General features: G+C 34.2%; 1 protein-coding gene across 3 annotated transcripts in view; it reads left to right on the top strand.

Moving 5' to 3' along the window:
• NME7 (NME/NM23 family member 7) overlaps positions 1-19,994 on the top strand; it is a 218,990-nt gene that overhangs the window by 90,250 nt on the left and 108,746 nt on the right. For all 3 annotated transcript variants that reach the window (XR_001006073.1, XM_011979942.1, XM_011979943.1), the window contains exons 8-10: positions 10,173-10,237; positions 12,764-12,832; positions 17,114-17,215. Coding sequence is in view for 2 of the 3 variants with exons in the window: in XM_011979942.1 (XP_011835332.1) it covers positions 10,173-10,237; positions 12,764-12,832; positions 17,114-17,215 (236 nt within the window). In the remaining variant the exon portion in view is untranslated. The remainder of the gene's footprint in view (positions 1-10,172; positions 10,238-12,763; positions 12,833-17,113; positions 17,216-19,994) is intronic.

Below are 19,994 nucleotides of genomic sequence, written 5' to 3'. Positions count from 1 at the left end.
TTTTTTGAGACGGAGTCTCGCTGTCATCCAGGCTGGAGTGCAGTGGCGCGATCTCGGCTCACTGCAAGCTCCGCCTGCCGGGTTCATGCCATTGTCCTGCCTCAGCCTCCCGAGTAGCTGGGACTACAGGCGCCCGCCACCGTGCCCGGCTAATTTTTTGTATTTTTAGTAGAGACGTGGTTTCACCGTTGTCTCGATCTCCTGACCTTGTCCTTTGCCCGCCTCGGCCTCCCAAAGTGCTGGGATTACAGATGTGAGCCACTGCACCTGGCCTATTTACCCAATCTTACACAGTTTTTGGTTTTCAGCCTATCTACTCAGTACCCTACTTTATTTTGTTTTTCTTAGACTGTCCTTGTTTTAAACCTGTGATCTTATTTCAACCAAGGTTTAGCTGTTCTTAGCTTCCTTTGCATGCTTCGTCTGTCTTTGTCTTCACAGTGAGGAGGAACCCTTGACTACCCTTTTCTGGAAATCTTCATTCCCGTAGGTCTTCTCTGCTGTTCCTATGATGGTATGGAGCCTGTTTTTACTATTTTCTATTCACTTATTTGCATCTTGATGAATTTCAGTACACAAAGTCACCATATTGTGGGTATATCTACAAAGCTGTTGTTATACTGGACCAGATGCAGTGGCTCATACCTGTAATCCCAGCACTTTGGGAGACTGAGTTGGCAAGATCACTTCAGGCCAGGAATTTGATACCAGTCTGGGCAACATAGTGAGACCCTGTCTCCACAAATAATTTTTAATAATTAGCTGGGCATGGTGGCACATGCCTGTAGTCCTAGCTGCTTGGGAGGGTGAGGTAGGAGAATAACTTAAGCCCAGGAGTTGAAGTCCAGCTTCAATAACATAGCAAGACCCCACCTCTAAAAAAAAAATACAAATAAAATAAGTGAAGTTATTCTGTTGGTTACTCTTTTTACTACCTTGTAAGGAATGTATAGCTTGTTCTTGTTAGGAAATTGGCTTTAAGGAAAAATGTGAATTTCAGATTTGGGTATATGGTGTTAGTGGAGGATCAGAAATCTATTGGATGAATTAAATCTGTCTTTTAAAAGCCTACTTTCTACTAATGTGGGTTTTATGATCAACTGATGGATTAAATTTGAGATCCATTAAGACCTACGTGCCTTACTGGTTCTCAATTTAACAATTCTGTGGAATCCAAACACTTATTTATTTTGATTTGTTTTTACTTTTTTTGAGACATGGTCTCACTCTATCACCCAGGCTGGATTGCAGTTGTGACATCTCAGCTTACTACAATCTTGGCCTCCTGAGCCCTAGCAATCCTCCCACCTCAGCCTCCTGAGTATCTGGGACTGCAGGCACCCACCATCATGCCCAGCTAATTTTTTTTTTTTTTTCATATTCTTTGTAGACACGAGGTTTTACCATGTTGCCCAGGATGGTCTGGAATCCAGACTCTCGTCTGCAATTGGTTTAATATAATTCTACAATATATTTCCTTATTGCAAGGCAGAAAACCGTAAACATTGGTAGCTTAAACCATCTGAGTGTTTCCATTCAACATTACAGGAAAATTATCAGTGAAGTGGTATTGCCTAGTAACACATTGCTCTCTAGGAGACAGAAAGCTTTTCCACCTGGTTTTTATGCTTAAGGTTATTTGTTATGCATGTTTGCCAAGATTAGTATTAAATTCCTTCTGTTGAATTTAGTAACACTTGTGATTTCTTTTATACATTAGCATTGAACATTAAACTCTCATAATCTCTAGTTTTTTTATTTGGCTTTACACTAATCATATTTTAAAGATACACTAGGTCTATTTTTTAATTAAAATGGCTTTGAGTTTTATTTTACTAGATTTAAATTTTAAAGGAAATCATATCCTTCCAATTTGATTTAAATGGGTTATGGTTATTAATATTAAACGTGTCTATTTTAGGCATCAGTTTTATTAGTTCATGTACTCTTGGCTACATCACAATTAAAATTTTTCTTTTAGTTTCTTTCCAAAATAAATTGCAAGATTTCCTTGTTGACATTTTTTCATTTTTAAAAATCCTTTCATTTTATTTCCCACCACTCCTATTTGTTATAAGGATTGTGAAGCAAAGCATACAGGTAATAGTGAATTGTCTTGTGTAACAGCCTGGCCAGTTCTTTAAATTTCAGTTTTGTAAGTTGTTTTGCTCACCAAAGTGTCCTTTTCATCGATTCTCGTGCTCGTGCATAGGGTTTTGTTGTCATCTGTATCTTGCTGTTACATCCAGTAAGTTTAACATTCATGGTAGCGATATTTTTCAAGTGTTTCCACAGTGTAAGGGGCTCATTGGCTGCAAGATTGCTGTGAGGTATACTATAGATAATAGATACTATGATTTTCTGTTTATTTGTTTTATTTTTGTTGTTGTTCTGAGATAGAATCTTGTTCTGTCACCCAGGCTGGAGGACAGTGGCATAATCTTGGCTCACTGTAAGCGCTGTCTCCTGGGTTCAAGCAATTCTTGTGCCTTAGCCTCCCAAGTAGCTGGGATTACAGGCATGCGGCACCACGTCTGGCTAATTTTTGTATTTTTAGTAGAGATAGGGTTTCTCAGTGTTGGCCAGGCTGATCTTGAACTCCGAACCTCAAGTGATCCACCCACGTTGTCCTCCAAAGTGCTGGGATTACAGGCATAGCCACCGCACTCAGCTAGTAGATATTGTGGTATCAAGGGAAAATATTGATGCCAGGAAAGACTTTAATATTAGAATAAGTTATATTCACAAGAAATATTTTTGATATAGATACATGTGGCAAAATAAAACTATTAGATTATTAACTATGAAAACCAATTTTGTTAGAATTTTGAAGAATACTATGCGTCTACTTTTTAACAACTCAATTTTGTTTTGTTTTGTTTTGTTTTTTTTGAAACGGAATCTCACTCTGTGACCCAGGCTGGAGTGCAGTGGCGTAATCTCGGCTCAATGAAAGCTCTGCCTCCCCGGTTCACGCCATCCTCCTGCCTCAGCCTCCCGAGTAGCTGGGACTACAGGCCCCCGCCAACACTCTCAGCTAATTTTTTGTATTTTGTTTAGTAGAGACGGGGTTTCACCATGTTAGCCAGGATGGTCTCAATTTCCTGATCGCATCATCCTCCCACCTTGGCCTCCCAAAGTGCTGGAATTACAGGCATGAGCCACCGCACTCGGCCAACAACTTAAGTTTTAATGATGTTCTCTCTATAAAGCAGTTTCCTAGAACTATTAATAAATAATAAAGTGATCTTTTTTCCTCCTTTTTCTGTCAAATTGATAAGCATCAGAATGGTAAGAAGGAAAGAAATCTTAGTCTGAATAATCAGTAAGTTAAATTAAGTGATTATCCTCTGAACAATTAAGAATTTACTAGATATACATTCTATATCTCTGTTAAAGATTTTATAGTATATATTCAGAAGATCAAAAAAGATGTTTCATAGCTATATATATACATATATACACTTATGTATGTTTTTGCATATACATAAATTGTTTAGTTATTTAATTGAGACATATATGTGCCAACTAAATATTTTGATTATTTATTTTATTATAGCACAATTTTAGGCCCTGGGGCAAGCAAAACTGGGTTTAAAATTCAGTTATATCACTTACTAGCTATTAAGGGATATTGTTTAATCCTTGAGTATAGATACTCAACGTCTATAAAATGAAGATTATAATATTACTTTACTCATAGGCATTGTCTTAGTTCATTTGAGCTGCTACAATATAAATACTGTAGACTGGATGTCTTAAACAACAGACATGTATTTCCCACAGTTCTCCATAGTGGGAAGTCCAAGATCAGGTCCCACAGGTTCAGTTTCAGGTCAGGGCCCATGGTTTTCTTCATAGATGGCACTTTCTCACTGTGTCTTTACATGGTGAAAGGGGCAAGAGAACTCTCTGGAGCTTCTTTTATAAGGGCAGTAATCCCATTCACAAGGGCTTTGTTCTTGCTATCTAATCACTTCTTCCCCACAAAGGCCCTCCTTCATCACATTGGGAGTTAGGATCTTAATTTCAGAGGGTCACAAACATTCAGTCCATAGCAGCGTTGTGAGGATTACGTGTAATAATATGTGACTAGCTTACACAATGTATAGATGAGAAAAGACTAGCTGTTTCCTCAAATGTGTGTTATCCTTTCATTGTGTAGACTTCCTTCTGGGAAGTAACTCTTTTTTCTTAAAGACTTTATTTCCTAACTTTACCAAGTTTGTTGAAAAGTTCTCTCTCTTGAATTGCTTTTGCACCTTTGTAAAAAATCAGTTGGACATATTTGTGTGGTTCCATTTTGGGTTTTTTAGTTCTGTTACATTGATCTCTATCACTGACAATACTACACCGTCTTTTGGTTATTGTAGTTACATAATAAATCATGAAATTGAGTAGACTGGTTACCCCACATTTTTCTTTTTTGAAATTGTTTTAGTTATTCTAGTTCCTTTATCTTACCATGTAATTTTAGAATAATTTTATCTATTGCTACAAAAAACTTGCTGGCATTTTGATAACAATTTTGTTAAACTTATTTATCAATTTAGGGAGAATTGACATCTTTATTGTGTTAAGTATTCCATGAATACTGTTTGCTCTTCATTTATTTAGCTCTTTCATCCAGCATTTTGTAGTTTTCATATACAAGTTCTATACATTTTTGCTTAGATTCACACCCAATTTTATTTCCTTTTTGAGTGATTATAAATGCTATTATATTTTTAGTTTTAGTGTTCAAGTATTTATTGCTAGTGTGTAGAAATACAACTGATCTAGTATGTTTACCTTGTATCTTTCAACCTTGCTGAAATAAATAATTAGTTCTAGAATTTTTTCAGGCTATTTGGAATTTTCTATATAGACAGTCATATCATATGCAAATAGAAACAGTTATATTTCTGCCTTTCTTGTCTGTATACTTTTTATCTCGTTTTCTTGTCTTGTTGCACTGACTTCAATTTTCCAGCACCATATTGAATCAGAGCAATGAGAATGGACATTCTTGCCTTGTTTACTGTCTTGCATTGAAAGCATTCAGTCTTTCACTATTATGTTAGTTGTAGGTTTCTGCAGATGCAGTTTGTGAAGATGGGGAAGTTGTCCTCTATTCTTATTTTTTTCTTACCATTTTATTTATGAGTGTTGTATTTTTTCAAAAGTTTTTTCTGTATCAATATATGCAGTTATATATATATAGATAGATAGATATGTGATCAACATATATTGATATGTTCATGTGATTTTTCTTCCTTAGCCTGTTAATATATTGGTTGATAGTTTGAATAGTGTACCAGGCTTGCATACCTGAAATTAACCTCTCTTGGTCATGATGTATAATTCTTTGTATATATTGCTAAATTTATAAAATTTAAAATGTATTGGAAATTATAAAATTTCTAAAATTTTAACATTTTGGAAATAATTTCTATGTTTAGCCAGATACAGTGGTATGTGCCTGTAATCCCAGATATTTGAGAGGCTGAGGCAAGAATATTGTTTGAGCCTAAGAGTTCAAGGCCAGCCTGGTCAACATAGTAAGACCCTTTCTCAAATTAAGTAAATAAATTATTGTTTTAAAATTTTTAAAAAATAATGTTTATATTTATATTCATAAGGGCTATTGGAGTGTAGTTTTATTTTTTTGTACTGTCTTCATATGATTGCAATATCAGGATAATACTAGTTTTATAAAGTGAATTGGGAATTATCCTATGTGTACAATTTTGAATTGCACTAACATTGTACTTTGAATTTTTTTCTATGCAATTAAATAACACTTGAAAATCTGATTTTTAATGTCTGAGTAATAAGTTAGTTGTAGGAACTTACTCTTCTTTATCTAACTTTTTCCTGTTTTTTATTATTTAGAACTTAAAATTTTTTTATTACTAATGATTCTGCGGTGAGCATCTTCCTATATATCGTGTGAACTTGTCCTATGTATTCTTAGAATTTGTAATAGATATAGTTTATAGACTTCTTTTCATATTGATTAAAACATAGCATTTAATATTTAGATTAGATTAAATTTCATATTTAGATTAGGGTTAATATGTAATCATGTATTTGTTATTATCATAAATGAGACCCTTTTATGGATCTACAAGACCAAAACTGATTTCATACTTAATTGCCTTTTTTAATGTGTTGTCATTTGCACTGATGGTGCAAAAGCAATGGTGAGTAAAACTGCTACTGCCTTAGAATCAAGGCAGTGGCACCAAACTGTCCTAGTAGTTATTGTATTTTGACCATCATGCATCTGCAGGAAAAAAAAAAAAAGCCATACTTAGTTAAGAATATCTTAGATGCAGTAAAAATAATTTTATTACTTTTTGATCCTCAAATATAGGTCTTTTTAATACTCTGTGTGAAGTAAATGAAGTACACATAATGCTCCATATAATGGTTTTAAGGAAGAGCATTTGTGAGTAATCCTGTTCACAATTGTTTGCGCTGTCACCTCAATTAGATGCTTTTTCTTTTATGGAATACCATTTTTACTTGAAAGAATACCATTTTTACTTGAAAGAATGACTGACAGACAAATTGTGCTTATTCAGACTTGTGTATTTGGCAGGCATTGTCTTTCAAATTAAGTAAGCCTATCATATCAAAGAAAACAACTGACAACAGCTATTGCCAAAGATAAAATCCAAGGGAAGATAAACTACAAAGGAAAACTAAACTTAGAACCTTGGAAAACTATATTCACCACTTTCAGTTTGACAACTTCCGAATACACTGTATAAGGGAATAGAAAGACTCTTCGATGAAATTGGTGATGATATTAACAAATTTTTAATTGATTTTTGATGTATAATGAAATGAATCAGCATTCGGAAAATCTGCATAACTCAGTGAGCTGGTATTTGCCAAATGATTAATGTGTGATGTTGAAAATCATGTCTGAGTCATATCATAGTTTCATTCAAAGTACATACAAGATAGACCAGTGGATTTTAATGTAACAGGGTAAAAAAAAAAGTTTATTGATAAAAGTTTTAGATTATATATTGCAACAAACTTTTAAGAAACTATCACTTATCAAGTAAAGGAGAATATACACAGTTATTGTAAAAAGGTTATTAAAATATTCCACCATTTTCCAACTAAATATACTCCAACCAAAACAACATATGGCAACAGATTGAAAGCTGAAGTAGATGTGAGAGTCCAGCTGCCTTTTATTAAGTGAGACATTAAAGAGATTTTTTAAAAATGTAAAACAATATCTGTCTTTTCGCTAATTAAAAAAAATACTATAATCTCTTCCTGGCCTTTTGGCTTAGACCAAATGAAAAAAAAAAAAAACTATCATATTTTTCCTTACAAAATGTTATTTATGTTAACATTTAAAGGATTTTTGTTATATTTAAATTAAATATTTTAAAAGTTTTTTAAAATTCATATTGTAGTAAATATGGATAGAGATAACCTATATAAAGGTTAAGAAACTACCACTTGTCAGCTGGGCATGGTGGCTCATGCCTTGTAATCCCAGCACTTTGGGAGGCCGAGGCGGGCGGATCATGAGGTCAGGAGATCCAGACCATCCTGGCTAACACAGTGAAACCCCGTCTCTACTAAAAATACAAAAAATTGGCCAGGCGTGGTGGCGGGCGCCTGTGGTCCCAGCTACTCGGGAGGCTGAGGCAGGAGAATGGCATGAACCCGGGAGGTGGAGCTTGCAGTGAGCAGAGATTGCGCCACTGCACTCCAGTCTGGGTGACAGAGCAAGACTCCGTCTCAAAAAAAAAGAAAAAAGAAACTACCACTTGTCAAGTAAAGGAGAATAAACACACTTTAACTTATGTTATAGTAAATATTGATAGAGGTAACCTATATAAAGGTCTTCAGTACTACCTAAAAGCTAAAGGGTCTATATGACCAAAACGTTTGAGAACTTCTGGCCTACAGGATACAATCCAAACCTCTGTATAGTCCTATCATGGCTTCTGCCACCTCTCCTCCCTTCTCTTCTGTCTCATTTCCTTTCCACTCTATTATTCAGTAAGATGAAGATACTTTTATTCCAGAAGAACTATGGTGTTTACATCTCCGGACCTTTGCTTAATGCTCCTTTTGCCTTGAATATGTATTCTTCTCCAAGTCTTTATATAAAGCACTGTCTCCAAATGCCTCTTGGCATCATTTCAGTTCTAACCTCTCTGTACCTCTTACTCTATCTTTATAATTCTATCTATTGGTATGCAATCCCATGTCACTGATTTGGTGCAGGGAGATTATTTTACTCATTCAGCCACTGGATATGCTGCATCCTCAAGATCTGATCAGTTTCCTTCTCCATAAATGCTATATAGTATGTTTTGGGTTTCTATGTCCAAAATAATTCAGTGTGTTTCCCCTTATTAATTTGGTTTCATCATTACTTGTTTTCTTCTTAAAGGTGCTGTCATTCTTCTATTCACTGGGGTTCAAAATGTTGAAATCATCTTTTACCCTTCTTTCATCTTCATACTTTGTATCCAGTTTAATCCTATTGCTTCTTGTTTGAAAATATCTTATATTCATTACCTCCTTCTTTCTCTACTGCTGCCATCCACGCTTTGAAGTTCAAAATAAGAGAGAAAATATTTAAATATATCTTGGCCTATTTTTTTCCAACCAGCATTCTGAATGATTTCAAAAGCTTTTGCTATTCTTTCCACTACTTACTCTTTTCTTCAGACCAGCTTGCTCATCACTATTGCATTAGTGACCTTCCTAAAATACTACTTTTATTTTGTATTTTCTCATTCAACATTTTTAGTAACTCTTCATTTCTTTTGGCAGTGTTTCCTTTTGAAGGAAAGCTTTTCTCGTGGACTCTCAGTGTTGACATAAATTATTTTAACTTTAAGTAATACAACTTAAATATGTCCAAATTAAAACTAAATACAAATTTTTGCACATAAAACTACATAGCTAAAATAATTTACAAATTCATAGCAAGCAAAACTATACAACAAAATTTAACTTGATAGCATTAATGTGACAGAGGATGTTATTTGCCATAAAAACAAGCTTAACGTGAATATAGTACAGACTCTGAGTTAGGCATGAGCCTGTTCTACTGCGATGACTCACTTAATCCACCACTTTTCTGTCTTCAAGCTTCTGAGAAACCTTTGTTTCTATAGCATGCTATGATATCATTTGACCTTCATTTGGTACAGCTGTATCATTTGAGAAATAGATCCTTCTCTATCTTTTTCTCACCCCTCAGCCTGCTACAATTAAAATAGCACTACATGGCTATGGTAGGATAGTAAATACAAATGCACATTCAGACACTAACAGTACATGGTGATTTAGGGTCACTCAGTAAGATCCAGATGATCCAGAATATGGGGGGTGTGTGTGTGTGTGTGTGTGTGTGTGTGTGCGCGCGCGCCTTTGTGCACGTATGTATAAGAGACAGAGTTTTAGTTGACTTGAAAAAAAGAAACTTAGACTTTTATAGGAAACAAATGGAATCTCAAAGTCAGCCCCATTCCCCCAGAGACTACAGACTCCAATATAAAAATCACTCATCTGTAGGATAAAGACTATATTCCTCATGTTGGTATTTAAGGCCTTTATCGATTTGAATTGAATCTCTTTTCCTTTTTAATTTGTTTTTCTTTTCTCTCTTCTTACTGTCGTTTAAATATGCTCACACTTTCCCAGATGTGTGCCTTCTCTCCTGTCCCTGTATAAGCTCATCTGTCCACAGCCTTTAAGGACCATTCATGCTTTTCATTTCCCCTTGAAGCTTCTTCCTATTTCTTCAGTTACAATTTGATTTTACTCTTTCTTTGAACTCTTGTTTGAATTCCTTCTGTATCTTGTACTTTGGCATTTCATTTCTTTGTATTAAATAATGCTGTTTATAATTGTTTGATTTTTATGTTCTCTACATCACTAGACTTAAGGGGCTTTAAAGGCAAAATATTATCTTAAAAGTTTTTTGCATAATCCTCAGAACCATTGTTGATATTCTTGAAGCATTTACTAAGGAAATCAAATGATTAAATTTAATGCTCAGTATTTGGGATTTAATTTAGTTTCTCTTGCAAAGCGTGTGTTTTTTTAAATATAGAGTATAAAGAAAAAGTACTTTTCTAAGAAACTAAAATGTCTTAAAATTTTGTATTTTTACACTCATTGTCCTTCATTTTCAGGACTGTTGGGAAAGATCCTGATGGCTATCCGAGATGCAGGTTTTGAAATTTCAGCTATGCAGATGGTAGGTACTTTACAATGAACCATAATATTCATGAGGATTTTTTTCAAAAATAGTCATAAAATGCTTTACTTTGAATGTTCCCTGTGTACTCGTGAACCACATTAAAAATAAAAGATATACTTACTGAACTCAGTAACCTTCCTATAGTCAAAAAATGGTTTTTGAAATGATTTTTCCCATATACTATTTTACTGAGAGAAGTAATATTCAATGATACACCTAATTTAAGCTTATAAGGTAAGTTTATACAGTTCTGGAAACTTTAGTTGCAAAATAAATAGGGACCAAAAACTCTATTTTGTTCTTATAAACAAAATGTAGAATCAAAGTGAGAAACTGTGATGAGTTTTCTGTCTTCTCTATTCTTAACTAAACAGATAATGAAGGAAGAGAATCAGTTTTCAGATTTTTTTCCCTAACCAGTACCTTTTGCTGGTTTTTGAACTTTCTCTCAAGACCTTCTTTGGAGTTAGTGTATTCCAGCACCTCTATTGGCACTTGTACCACTGGACCTTCAGAGCCTACGCTTATTCAAAATTGTGCTGCTCATACATTCCTAAGAAACCTTTCAGTGAGAAACAACAGCCACTTTGGTAGAGGTCATACCTTTGTGCTGTACTCATTGGTACATTTGACTAGAAATTGGGTAACAGATTATTATATGAATCAGATAAACAATTTGGTTTTTACAGTGTTTGAAACCCAGCAAGTTTATGCTTTTTTGATAGTGAAATACCAAAATAGCCATTTTGAAGCTGAGAATTTTCTTACCAGTATCATTTGTATTTTCTTTTTCTGAAAAGAAACAGCTTTCTTTCTTTCTTTTTTTTTTTTTTATTATACTTTAAGTTCTAGGGTACATGTGGATAACGTGCAGGTTTGTTACATATGTATACTTGTGCCATGTTGGTGTGCTGCACCAACAGCTTTCTACAAAGTCTTAAGATTACCCAAAATCAAGGACCAGGACACAAACTGAAGTTCTATTTTGTGCCAATAAGCCAAAAAATAAGGAAATAGTTTACAAAGTCATTGAGCAAAACTTGAAGACTAATGAGAAAATTGATATTTCAAGAATCTTACCTAGAATTATAAAGTAATTGTCAGCCAAAACTTTCTAAAAGTATTAGCTTGATGATATATTAACAAGATTGTAGGATGACATATGAGCCTATTTAAAAAAATATAGAAATGTTAGTTTTAAACACTGACCTAATTCTAGATCTGCAGCTTAGCATAGTGATTGGTGATTGGGTAGCGTTTGTATTCAATGAAAAAAATAATTTTAAAAATGATTAACTGAGCCTATAGGGAAGGCATGGTAGTGTAGTAGCAAGCACAATCATTGACTTTTGGAGTCAGAAAGATCTATTTCTGAATCTTAGCTGCTTTCTAGGCACGTGGCCTTGGCCAAATGTCAGGCCTTCTTATTCTCAGTTTTCTCATCTAGGCAATGAAAGTATTATTATTTGCCTAAATGGGTTATTCTACAGATTAAATAAAATAATCATTTCTGGCTCAAATTACTAAGTATTTAATAAATGATATCTTCTGTTAGTATTTTGTTGCATTTAACAAAACATATGTGAATGTAGGATAAAACACTGAAATCCAGCAGAATTTCCTCCCTATAGCCGTAATGTTGCCCATAAAGATAAATCCTCACAGCTTAAATTATTGTCCGTATAGGCAGAAATTTCTCAGTAGGTCTTCAATCCTGGCAACAATAAACAAGCAAAATAGAGGGAAAATAAAATTGGGAATTCTGAGGCTATTTTAGAAAAATAAGGTCAGTTTTTGAGAACCTTAGAATTTAACGAAATTTTAATCCTAACTAAATTTAAATTCAGCCTTGATAAGAATAAGTCCTTCTAGACTTACTTTGTAAGCATATTCTTACTCATAATTCTTTTTGAAGAGTAGCAGGAAGTCCACATGACTTGTATAAGTGCTTTATCACGAACTAGACTAACTAGGGACTTTTCCGAATGCTTGGGAGGAAAATAGTATTGTTTTCTGTCTCCTCTAAAAGTCTGAACTATTTTTCTTTAGTAATATTTCTTTCTTGTGCCACTAATCTATCAATAATGCAATTAATATTGCATATAAATCTTTTGTATCAAGAATGAGATTTTTTTCAGAGAGAGGTGTAGTGTAGTAAGTAAAAGTATGATCAATGGGGTTAGACTGCTTGAGATAGGATGCCAGTTTGAGGAGGTTATATGACCCCTCTGAGTCTTAATAGTCTCATCTGTAAGGTGGAGCTATTAATACTACCTATGCAGTAAGGGGGTTGTGAGGGCTAAATGAGATGATGCACGTACAGAACCTAGAATGATGCTGTTATCCATTGTTATTCTTGATGAGCTGATCTTTAATAACACTTTTTCTTCAAAGAGTAATCTATGTAAAGTGTACATTTTAGAGTAAAGAAGATATTACAAGTGTTAAGTGCTAAGTGCGGCTCATTTATTTTTCTTTTGTTGGTTGGTTTATGGTTTTGTTTTGTTTTATTTTTTAATATAGTTCAATATGGATCGGGTTAATGTTGAAGAATTCTATGAAGTTTATAAAGGAGTAGTGACCGAATATCATGTAAGTATGAAAGTAAATGTAAAACATTTGTACTGTTAAATAAAAAGTATAGGATTCAGTGTTTTGGACTAAGCTCCTATCTAGGTCCCAAGTGGCCAGACTAAAACAGAGTCATTCATACTAAAATTGTCAACAACCTAAGTTGTTATCTGACCTTCTGAGAAATCAGGAGAGAGCAAGCCAAATTTCCCAAACAGGCTAATTTCATTTGATATAATAATGAAGTTTTCTCTGCCTTTCATCCATATGACAAAAAGTAACCTGAGGTAACCTGATGTTAACCAGTCAGTTATTTCCACATTACTTTCTTCAAACTATATACCTTTCATATCTCCCAAAATTCATTGCAACCAGCCTGCAGCTTCCTAAACTCAATTCTCTTCTTTCTTCTTCCTGCTCTGTGGAGTCAGACACTAGGTTCATATCCTAAATTCTGTAATTATGTGATCATCGACAATTTATTTACCTTCTTTAAACCTTGATTAACCCATTTATAAAATGGGAATAATACTATTACCCACCTTATGAGATTGTTGTGAGAATTGAATGAAATAAATTATGTAAAACAGTCTTATATATTAAAAGTACTCAGTAAATATTACCTGCTATTATTGTTGTTTTTATTATTATTTAGTCTGCATAATTCTTTGGTAGTAGATTCCATGTTGATCATTTACACCTATATTTTCTACTTTAACATGTACAGTCATAAAAAGGTGGTAATTCCTATCTCATACTGTTACTGTTATCCACTTATTATATATATTGAGTATCTGCTATATGCCAAATAATCAGTGATGAACAAAAAGCATACTGCCTGCATTTATGGAACTTATGCTCTGGGGAGGATAGACATTAAATCAAATGATCCTACACATAGCTACCTAAGGACAGCAGTCAAAAGGCTGTCAAGGAAACAAAAAGGTTCTTTTTTTTGTTTAAAAAATGTGTGACTTAATTAAAAACTAGGGTGACTTAAAAATTCTGAGTCAGTTTTTGAAGGAACATGTTATGCTGTTGACGAAATTCTTTGTTTAACATGTTTTTTTCCTTTCCATTTTATACATTTTGATCAGCCTTGTATGTCTGTTTTCAATGGTATCTGTAATCAACACTGAAAGAGAATGAGTGAGAGAGAGAGACATAAAAAGAAAAAGGGGAGGAGGGAGAGAGAGAGAAAAAGAAGAAAGAAAGAAACAAAGGAAAGAAAGGAGGGAGAGGGAAAAGAGGGAAACAAGGAAGGGAGGGAGGAAAGCAGACAAAATTTACTTTTCTGTTTTTGGAAAACTTGTTCATGCCTTCTGCTCCTCCTGAAAATTTGGCTCTTGACATTTATGTGTAGGCAGTACTTCAATATCATGAGGCAGAAAATTAGACTCAATATAATTATCCATAAAAAATCAATTACATATGACCTTTGTGAAATAGAAAAATGACTTTGGGGGATACACTCAGGAACTCTAATGAGTAGAGTTATGAGTACCATATAAATTATGAAATCCTTTTCCTCCTCTTTTTGCTTCTGTAGTTTATATTAGGTGAGATGACTGCTTTTGGATTACTATTCAAATATATTCTGTAATAGATTTTTTTACTTTGGTGTTGTGTATCATAAACCCTCCAAAGTCATGAAAATGGTTTACATGACCCTACATGGTCTGGCCTCATCTCTTACTGCTTTCCCGTAGTCTCACTCAGCTCCTAGCCTCTAAGCTGATCTTCACATATCCCTATTGTACTTCTGCCTCAAAGTTTTTATATCTATTTTCACTTCTGCCTGAAGTATTCTTTGCTATTCAAGAGGGTGAAAAAAAAATATTTTTTGAGTGTTCTGGACACTGTGAGAGGCATTTTTCTTTGATCGTGTTTTTCATTATACCATTTTATATAGAGAGCTAAGAATCTTAAGACAGTATACTGCTGTTTTTCCCCTGTTATTCTGTGTGCTGTTGTTCTCATACATTTTACATCTATATATGCTACAAACCCAACAATACACTGCTAATATTTTTGCTTTGAACAATTATCTTTGAAAGCAACTAAAAATAGAAAAATTAGCCAGGTGTGGTGGTAGGCACCTGTAATCCCAGCTACTTTTGAGGCTGAGGCGCAAGAATAACCTGAACCTGGGAGGCTGAGGTTGCGGTGAGCCAAGATTGCGCCACTGTGCTCCAGCTGGGCAACAGAGCAAAACTCTGTCTCAAAAAAAAAAGAAAAAGAAAAAGAAAGAAAAGAAAAAGAAAAAGAAACCAACTAAAAAAAGCATTTTATGTTTATACTTGACATGTTTACTGTTGCTTTGTATAGATTTATATTTTTGTCTGGTATTTTTTCCTTCTGCCTAAAGAACTTTCTTTAATATTTCTTACGCTGAAATGCTTCTGATGGTGAATTGTCTCAGGCCTTTTTTGTCTTAAAACGTCTTCCTTTTTTCTTCATTTTTGAAAAATATTTTCTCACTTAGGTATAGAATACAGATTTACATTTTTTGGTCATCGTTGTTGTCATCCTTATCTTTTTCCCACTGTTATATAATATCCTTCTCCCCTGCCCAACCCCCTGGCTGCTTAAAAGGCTTTTTGTTTTTGTTTTTAGCTAATTTTATTGTGATACATCCTAGTGTACTTCTCTTTGCATTTATTATCCTTGGGTTCTGTTGGATCTATAGGTTTATGGATTTCAGCAAATTTGGAAAGTTTTTAGCACTTATTTTTAAAAATATATTTTATGTTTATCACCTTTTCTTCTCTTCTGATATTCTAATTACACATATAATAGCTTGACATGATTGCACAGCAGGGCTTTTTTTCTTCTTCATTTTTCTTTTTCTCTATGCTTATTTTTGAATAGTTTCTATTGAATGTCTTCAAATTTATTGCTCTTCTGCAATGTCTTATCCTGTTCACCCCATTCAGTGTATTTTTAAATTTAGATGTCTTAGATTATGTCTCTAGAAGTTCTATTTGTATCTTTTAAATAGTTTTTATTTTCTCCTCATCATGTTCATATTTCCTTGTATAATTTGAGAATGTGGAACTTATAATAGCTGTTTTAATATCCTTATGTTATTATGTCATTTAATTGCTGGGTCTATTTATTGAGTTTTCTTCTGGTAATTGTTAGTATTTCCCTACATATTTGCCTGCCTGGTAATTTTTTACAGGATGCTGCATATTGTAAAATTTACAGTGTTACATGGTAGATTTGTAAAGAGTGTTCAATTTTGGCCTGGCACTTAGTTAAATCACTTGGAATCAATTTGAAACTTTTCAGTCTTGCTTTTTATCTTTGTAGGATGGGTATAGGGCCTCTTATAATCTAGGGCTAATTTAGGTCAACTACTATGGTGCAGTACCCTTCTGAGGACTCTCCCTGATGCTCCATGTATCATATAAAAAGGCCTTTCACTCTGACTGGTAGAAACATAAACTCCTCTCAGCCTTGTGCTGTCTCTGAGTTGTTTGGTCTACTTTGTGGCAATTCTTTCCCCAGCCTCAAGTAGTTTCCTCAACAGGTGACAGATTAGTAGCCAAAAACTCATGGGAACTGCTCTGCAGATCCTGTAGCTTATTCTCTGCATACTCCCCTCATCTCTCCAGTATTCTTCCCTGAAAATAAGAGCTACATTGGCCACCCCGAAGTCCAATCTTTGTCTTTTCAACTCAGAGAACATTGGGCTCTGTTATGTTTCCTCTGCCTGGTCTACTGGTCTGGAAACTGCCTCAAGACAGTAAGACAGAGCAATTGTACAGCTCACCTCATCTGTTTCCATACTTTCAGGGGTCATAGACCTGTGCTGCCCATCACCCACTGTATGAAAACTATTGTTTCATATATTTTGTCTAGTTTCTAGATGTTTAATATGAGAGAATAAATCTGGTCCTATTATTTTCTTGTTGCTAGAATGCATTATGATTCTTTTTTTAGGATAAAACCTTTGAAATTTATATATATATATATTTAGTAATGTGAATTCAACAACATTGTATTCAAGAAGGCCTTTGCAAGGAAGATATACTAGAAGATCATTCCAAATAATGAAAGTGTTGGATAATAAAACATTACATTAAAATGTGATAGGAATGGAGAAGAGAGAGCATATATAAAAAATATTCTTCAAGGAAAAATGGACAGAATTTGGGAACTGCTTGATGTGTGGGATATAAGTGGGGAAGAAGTCACAGATGACTTTAAGGACATTAGTGGAACAGTGTCACGATTAAAACAAGAGAGTTAAAAATTGTTAAAATTCTTTTCATTCTTTTATATTAAATTTCATAGGACATGGTGACAGAAATGTATTCTGGCCCTTGCGTAGCAATGGAGATTCAACAGAATAATGCTACAAAGACATTTAGAGAATTTTGTGGACCTGCTGATCCTGTAAGTTGTTGTTTAAAATATTAGCCTAGTTTGTATTATCTATTCACTATTTTAACAGGTTTATAATTTTTTGTTTGTTCCTTTAGGTAAATAATATAAAAGTGAATATAATATACAAAGTTTTAATTCAAAATGGCACTTTACAAAATTAATTTTTACATAACATTCGAAGAAAGATAATTTTTTTTTTTGTTAACTTAGTGACAATATAGAATAGGCAGAAGCATTTACTATGGCATTTTCTTTTTTTCTTTCTTCTTGCTAAATTGTCCAGATAAATATGTTTTGCAAGCTTCATAATAGAAAGTATCTAAGGTATTATATATCCTTTGACATAGGGGGGCCATAAAGAAGGCTCTTATAATACAGTGGCAGCATACCAATACGTAAGTAAATATGGTCAATGGGACTTATATGAAATTTGGTGTTCACTAGTATACCTTTCAATTTGCTTTGGGTTTTCTTCCTAAAGCAAACTACTTTTTCTTGGACATTTGACTGTATGTGTGTGTGTTTGTGTGTGTGTGTGAGATAGGTGTGGGGAGGGTGACAAGTAGAAGTAGCATTAGAACACTGTGATAAAGTTCTATGCAAATATTAGAAACTGGATAGGATTGTGGGAAGCATTACTGATTTAAACACTAACCTTAATTTAAATGTACTGTTTCTTGTATTTTGCTATTATTTATAAGTAGTTTATTGAAGATGAGCAGCCAATTCAATTTAATTTTATTCAGGACATTATTTATTTATTTTTAATTAATTTATTTTTTTTCAGACAGAGTCTCACTCTGTTGCCCAGGCTGGAGTGCAGTGGTGCAATCTCGGCTCACTGCAACCTCCACCTTCCAGGCTCTAGTGATTCTTCTGCCTCAGCCTTCTGAGTAGCTGGGACTACAGGTGTGTGCCACCACGCCTGGCTAAGTTTTTGTATTTTTAGTAGAGACGGGGTTTCATCCTGTTGGCCAGGCTGGTCTTGAACTCCTAACCTCAGGTGATCAGCCCGTCTTAGCCTCCCAAAGTGTTGAAATTACTGGCATGAGTTGCCGTGCCTGGCCATTTATTGAACACCCTTAGATGTAAGACAATAAATCCAGAGCATCTATCAAGAAATCATCTTGTGTGAAAGTGCTGCTAGATTAAGCCCAGTAGGGGAGAACAATACTCCTGTTTTCAATGTTCTAAAAGTGTGTGTATATATATTCACTCAGTAAATGTTCCTTGAATAAATACCTAGAAAAAAATGGGAATCAGCATTCTTTTTTCTTTTTGGGACTCTTCTTTCTATGATCATGAACCTACTCACTCCCCAGCTCCTCCCCAATGACCCTATCCTTTATCATTCCTTGCTCTGTAAGTGATCTAAAAATCTAAAAGATCTTTTAGAACACTTACAGTGCCACATACAAATAAGGATATTGTTATTTTAGTAAAATTCAAATGTTGGATTGTGTAGCAATGAAGCAGTTAATATGACCTGAAAGTAGTTAAGAAAACTTAAAGGAAGAGAGATATAAACAGGTGTTTGAAAGACAAATTAGGGCACAAAGAGAATGGGAAAAGATCTAAAGCATGTATAAAAACACCAGTGAAGGAATCTGCAAACTTACTATGGTGTACAGCAAGAATATTTTCTTGACTTCGGTGGGAAATACTTAGGTGGAAGCACAAGGAAATACATTTTCTTAGATAAGAGGAAATATGGTAGAGAATTCTGGTAGAGATGGGTATGATTTTAGCCTTAGAAGGCAGGATAAAAATTATAATTCTATTTAAGTTGAATCCCATATCATAGGAAATTGGAATTCCTTGTATGCAGCTTAATTTTGACTATACTGAATTGTTACTTCGATGCAACTAGATCAAACTAAATTGGAAGAGATTAAAGACAGAGGCTCTAGAAATAGAAAGAGACGGACCTGATGACATCAATAGAGAAAGTTGGGAGGACCTCCTTTATATCTTTTTGGGGAGAAGGAATAGATACTTAAATAATACCTGTGGTTGTGATAGAGTAATGATTACAGGGTGACTCTGTTGCAGAGGACATTGAGAGAAATTGGTAATGATGCTGTTTATTGAAAATTAATTATAAGAAATTAGGAAGGGATTGATTTTTGGCTAGATGAGTAAAGGTAACTCAGTTTTTGCCATTTTTGACATTTTAAATTTCTGATTTCTGTTTGATGGGCAAGAGGGTTTTTTGTACTTTTTTTTAAGGTAAGTGAAACTGTGAGTGATCAGCTTGATCTAACAAACAGGAGTAAATTAAAGAGACAAAAACTGAAACAAAAAAGGAAAGAAATAAGATGATTCATTCTTTTGTTCTCTCATTTATTCAGTAAATATTTATTGAGCCCATGTCAGTTTTTGTGAATACAAAGATAGAAGCCCAGGCTGGGCATGGTGGCACACATCTGTAATCCCAGCATTTTGGGAGGGTAAGGCAGGAGGGTTGCTTGAGGCCAGGAGTTGGAGACCAGCCTGGGCAATATAGTGAGACCCTATTGCTATAAAATTACATATATATATGTGTGTGTGTGTGTGTGTGTTTGTATACACACATAATTATATATTTTTTTTCTATATTTTTGTTGTATATATTATGTAATAAAGTTGTATATAATATAAGCCTCAAAGATCTTAGCCTGTGAGTAAACAACTGTAAGTGGCTAATTTCCATGCAATATGGCAATTGCATTGTTAGATATTTGCAGGTACTGTGGGAACCCAGAATTATAGCACTTAGCCTGGGAATGTGTGAAACAATGGTTTGAAT

Source organism: Mandrillus leucophaeus, unplaced genomic scaffold (genome assembly GCF_000951045.1).
Source record: "Mandrillus leucophaeus isolate KB7577 unplaced genomic scaffold, Mleu.le_1.0 Scaffold207, whole genome shotgun sequence".
In the NCBI taxonomy this organism is placed as follows: domain Eukaryota; kingdom Metazoa; phylum Chordata; class Mammalia; order Primates; family Cercopithecidae; genus Mandrillus; species Mandrillus leucophaeus.
The sequence above is the reverse complement of the archived record's forward strand: the minus strand, read 5'-3'. Positions and strand labels throughout refer to the sequence as shown.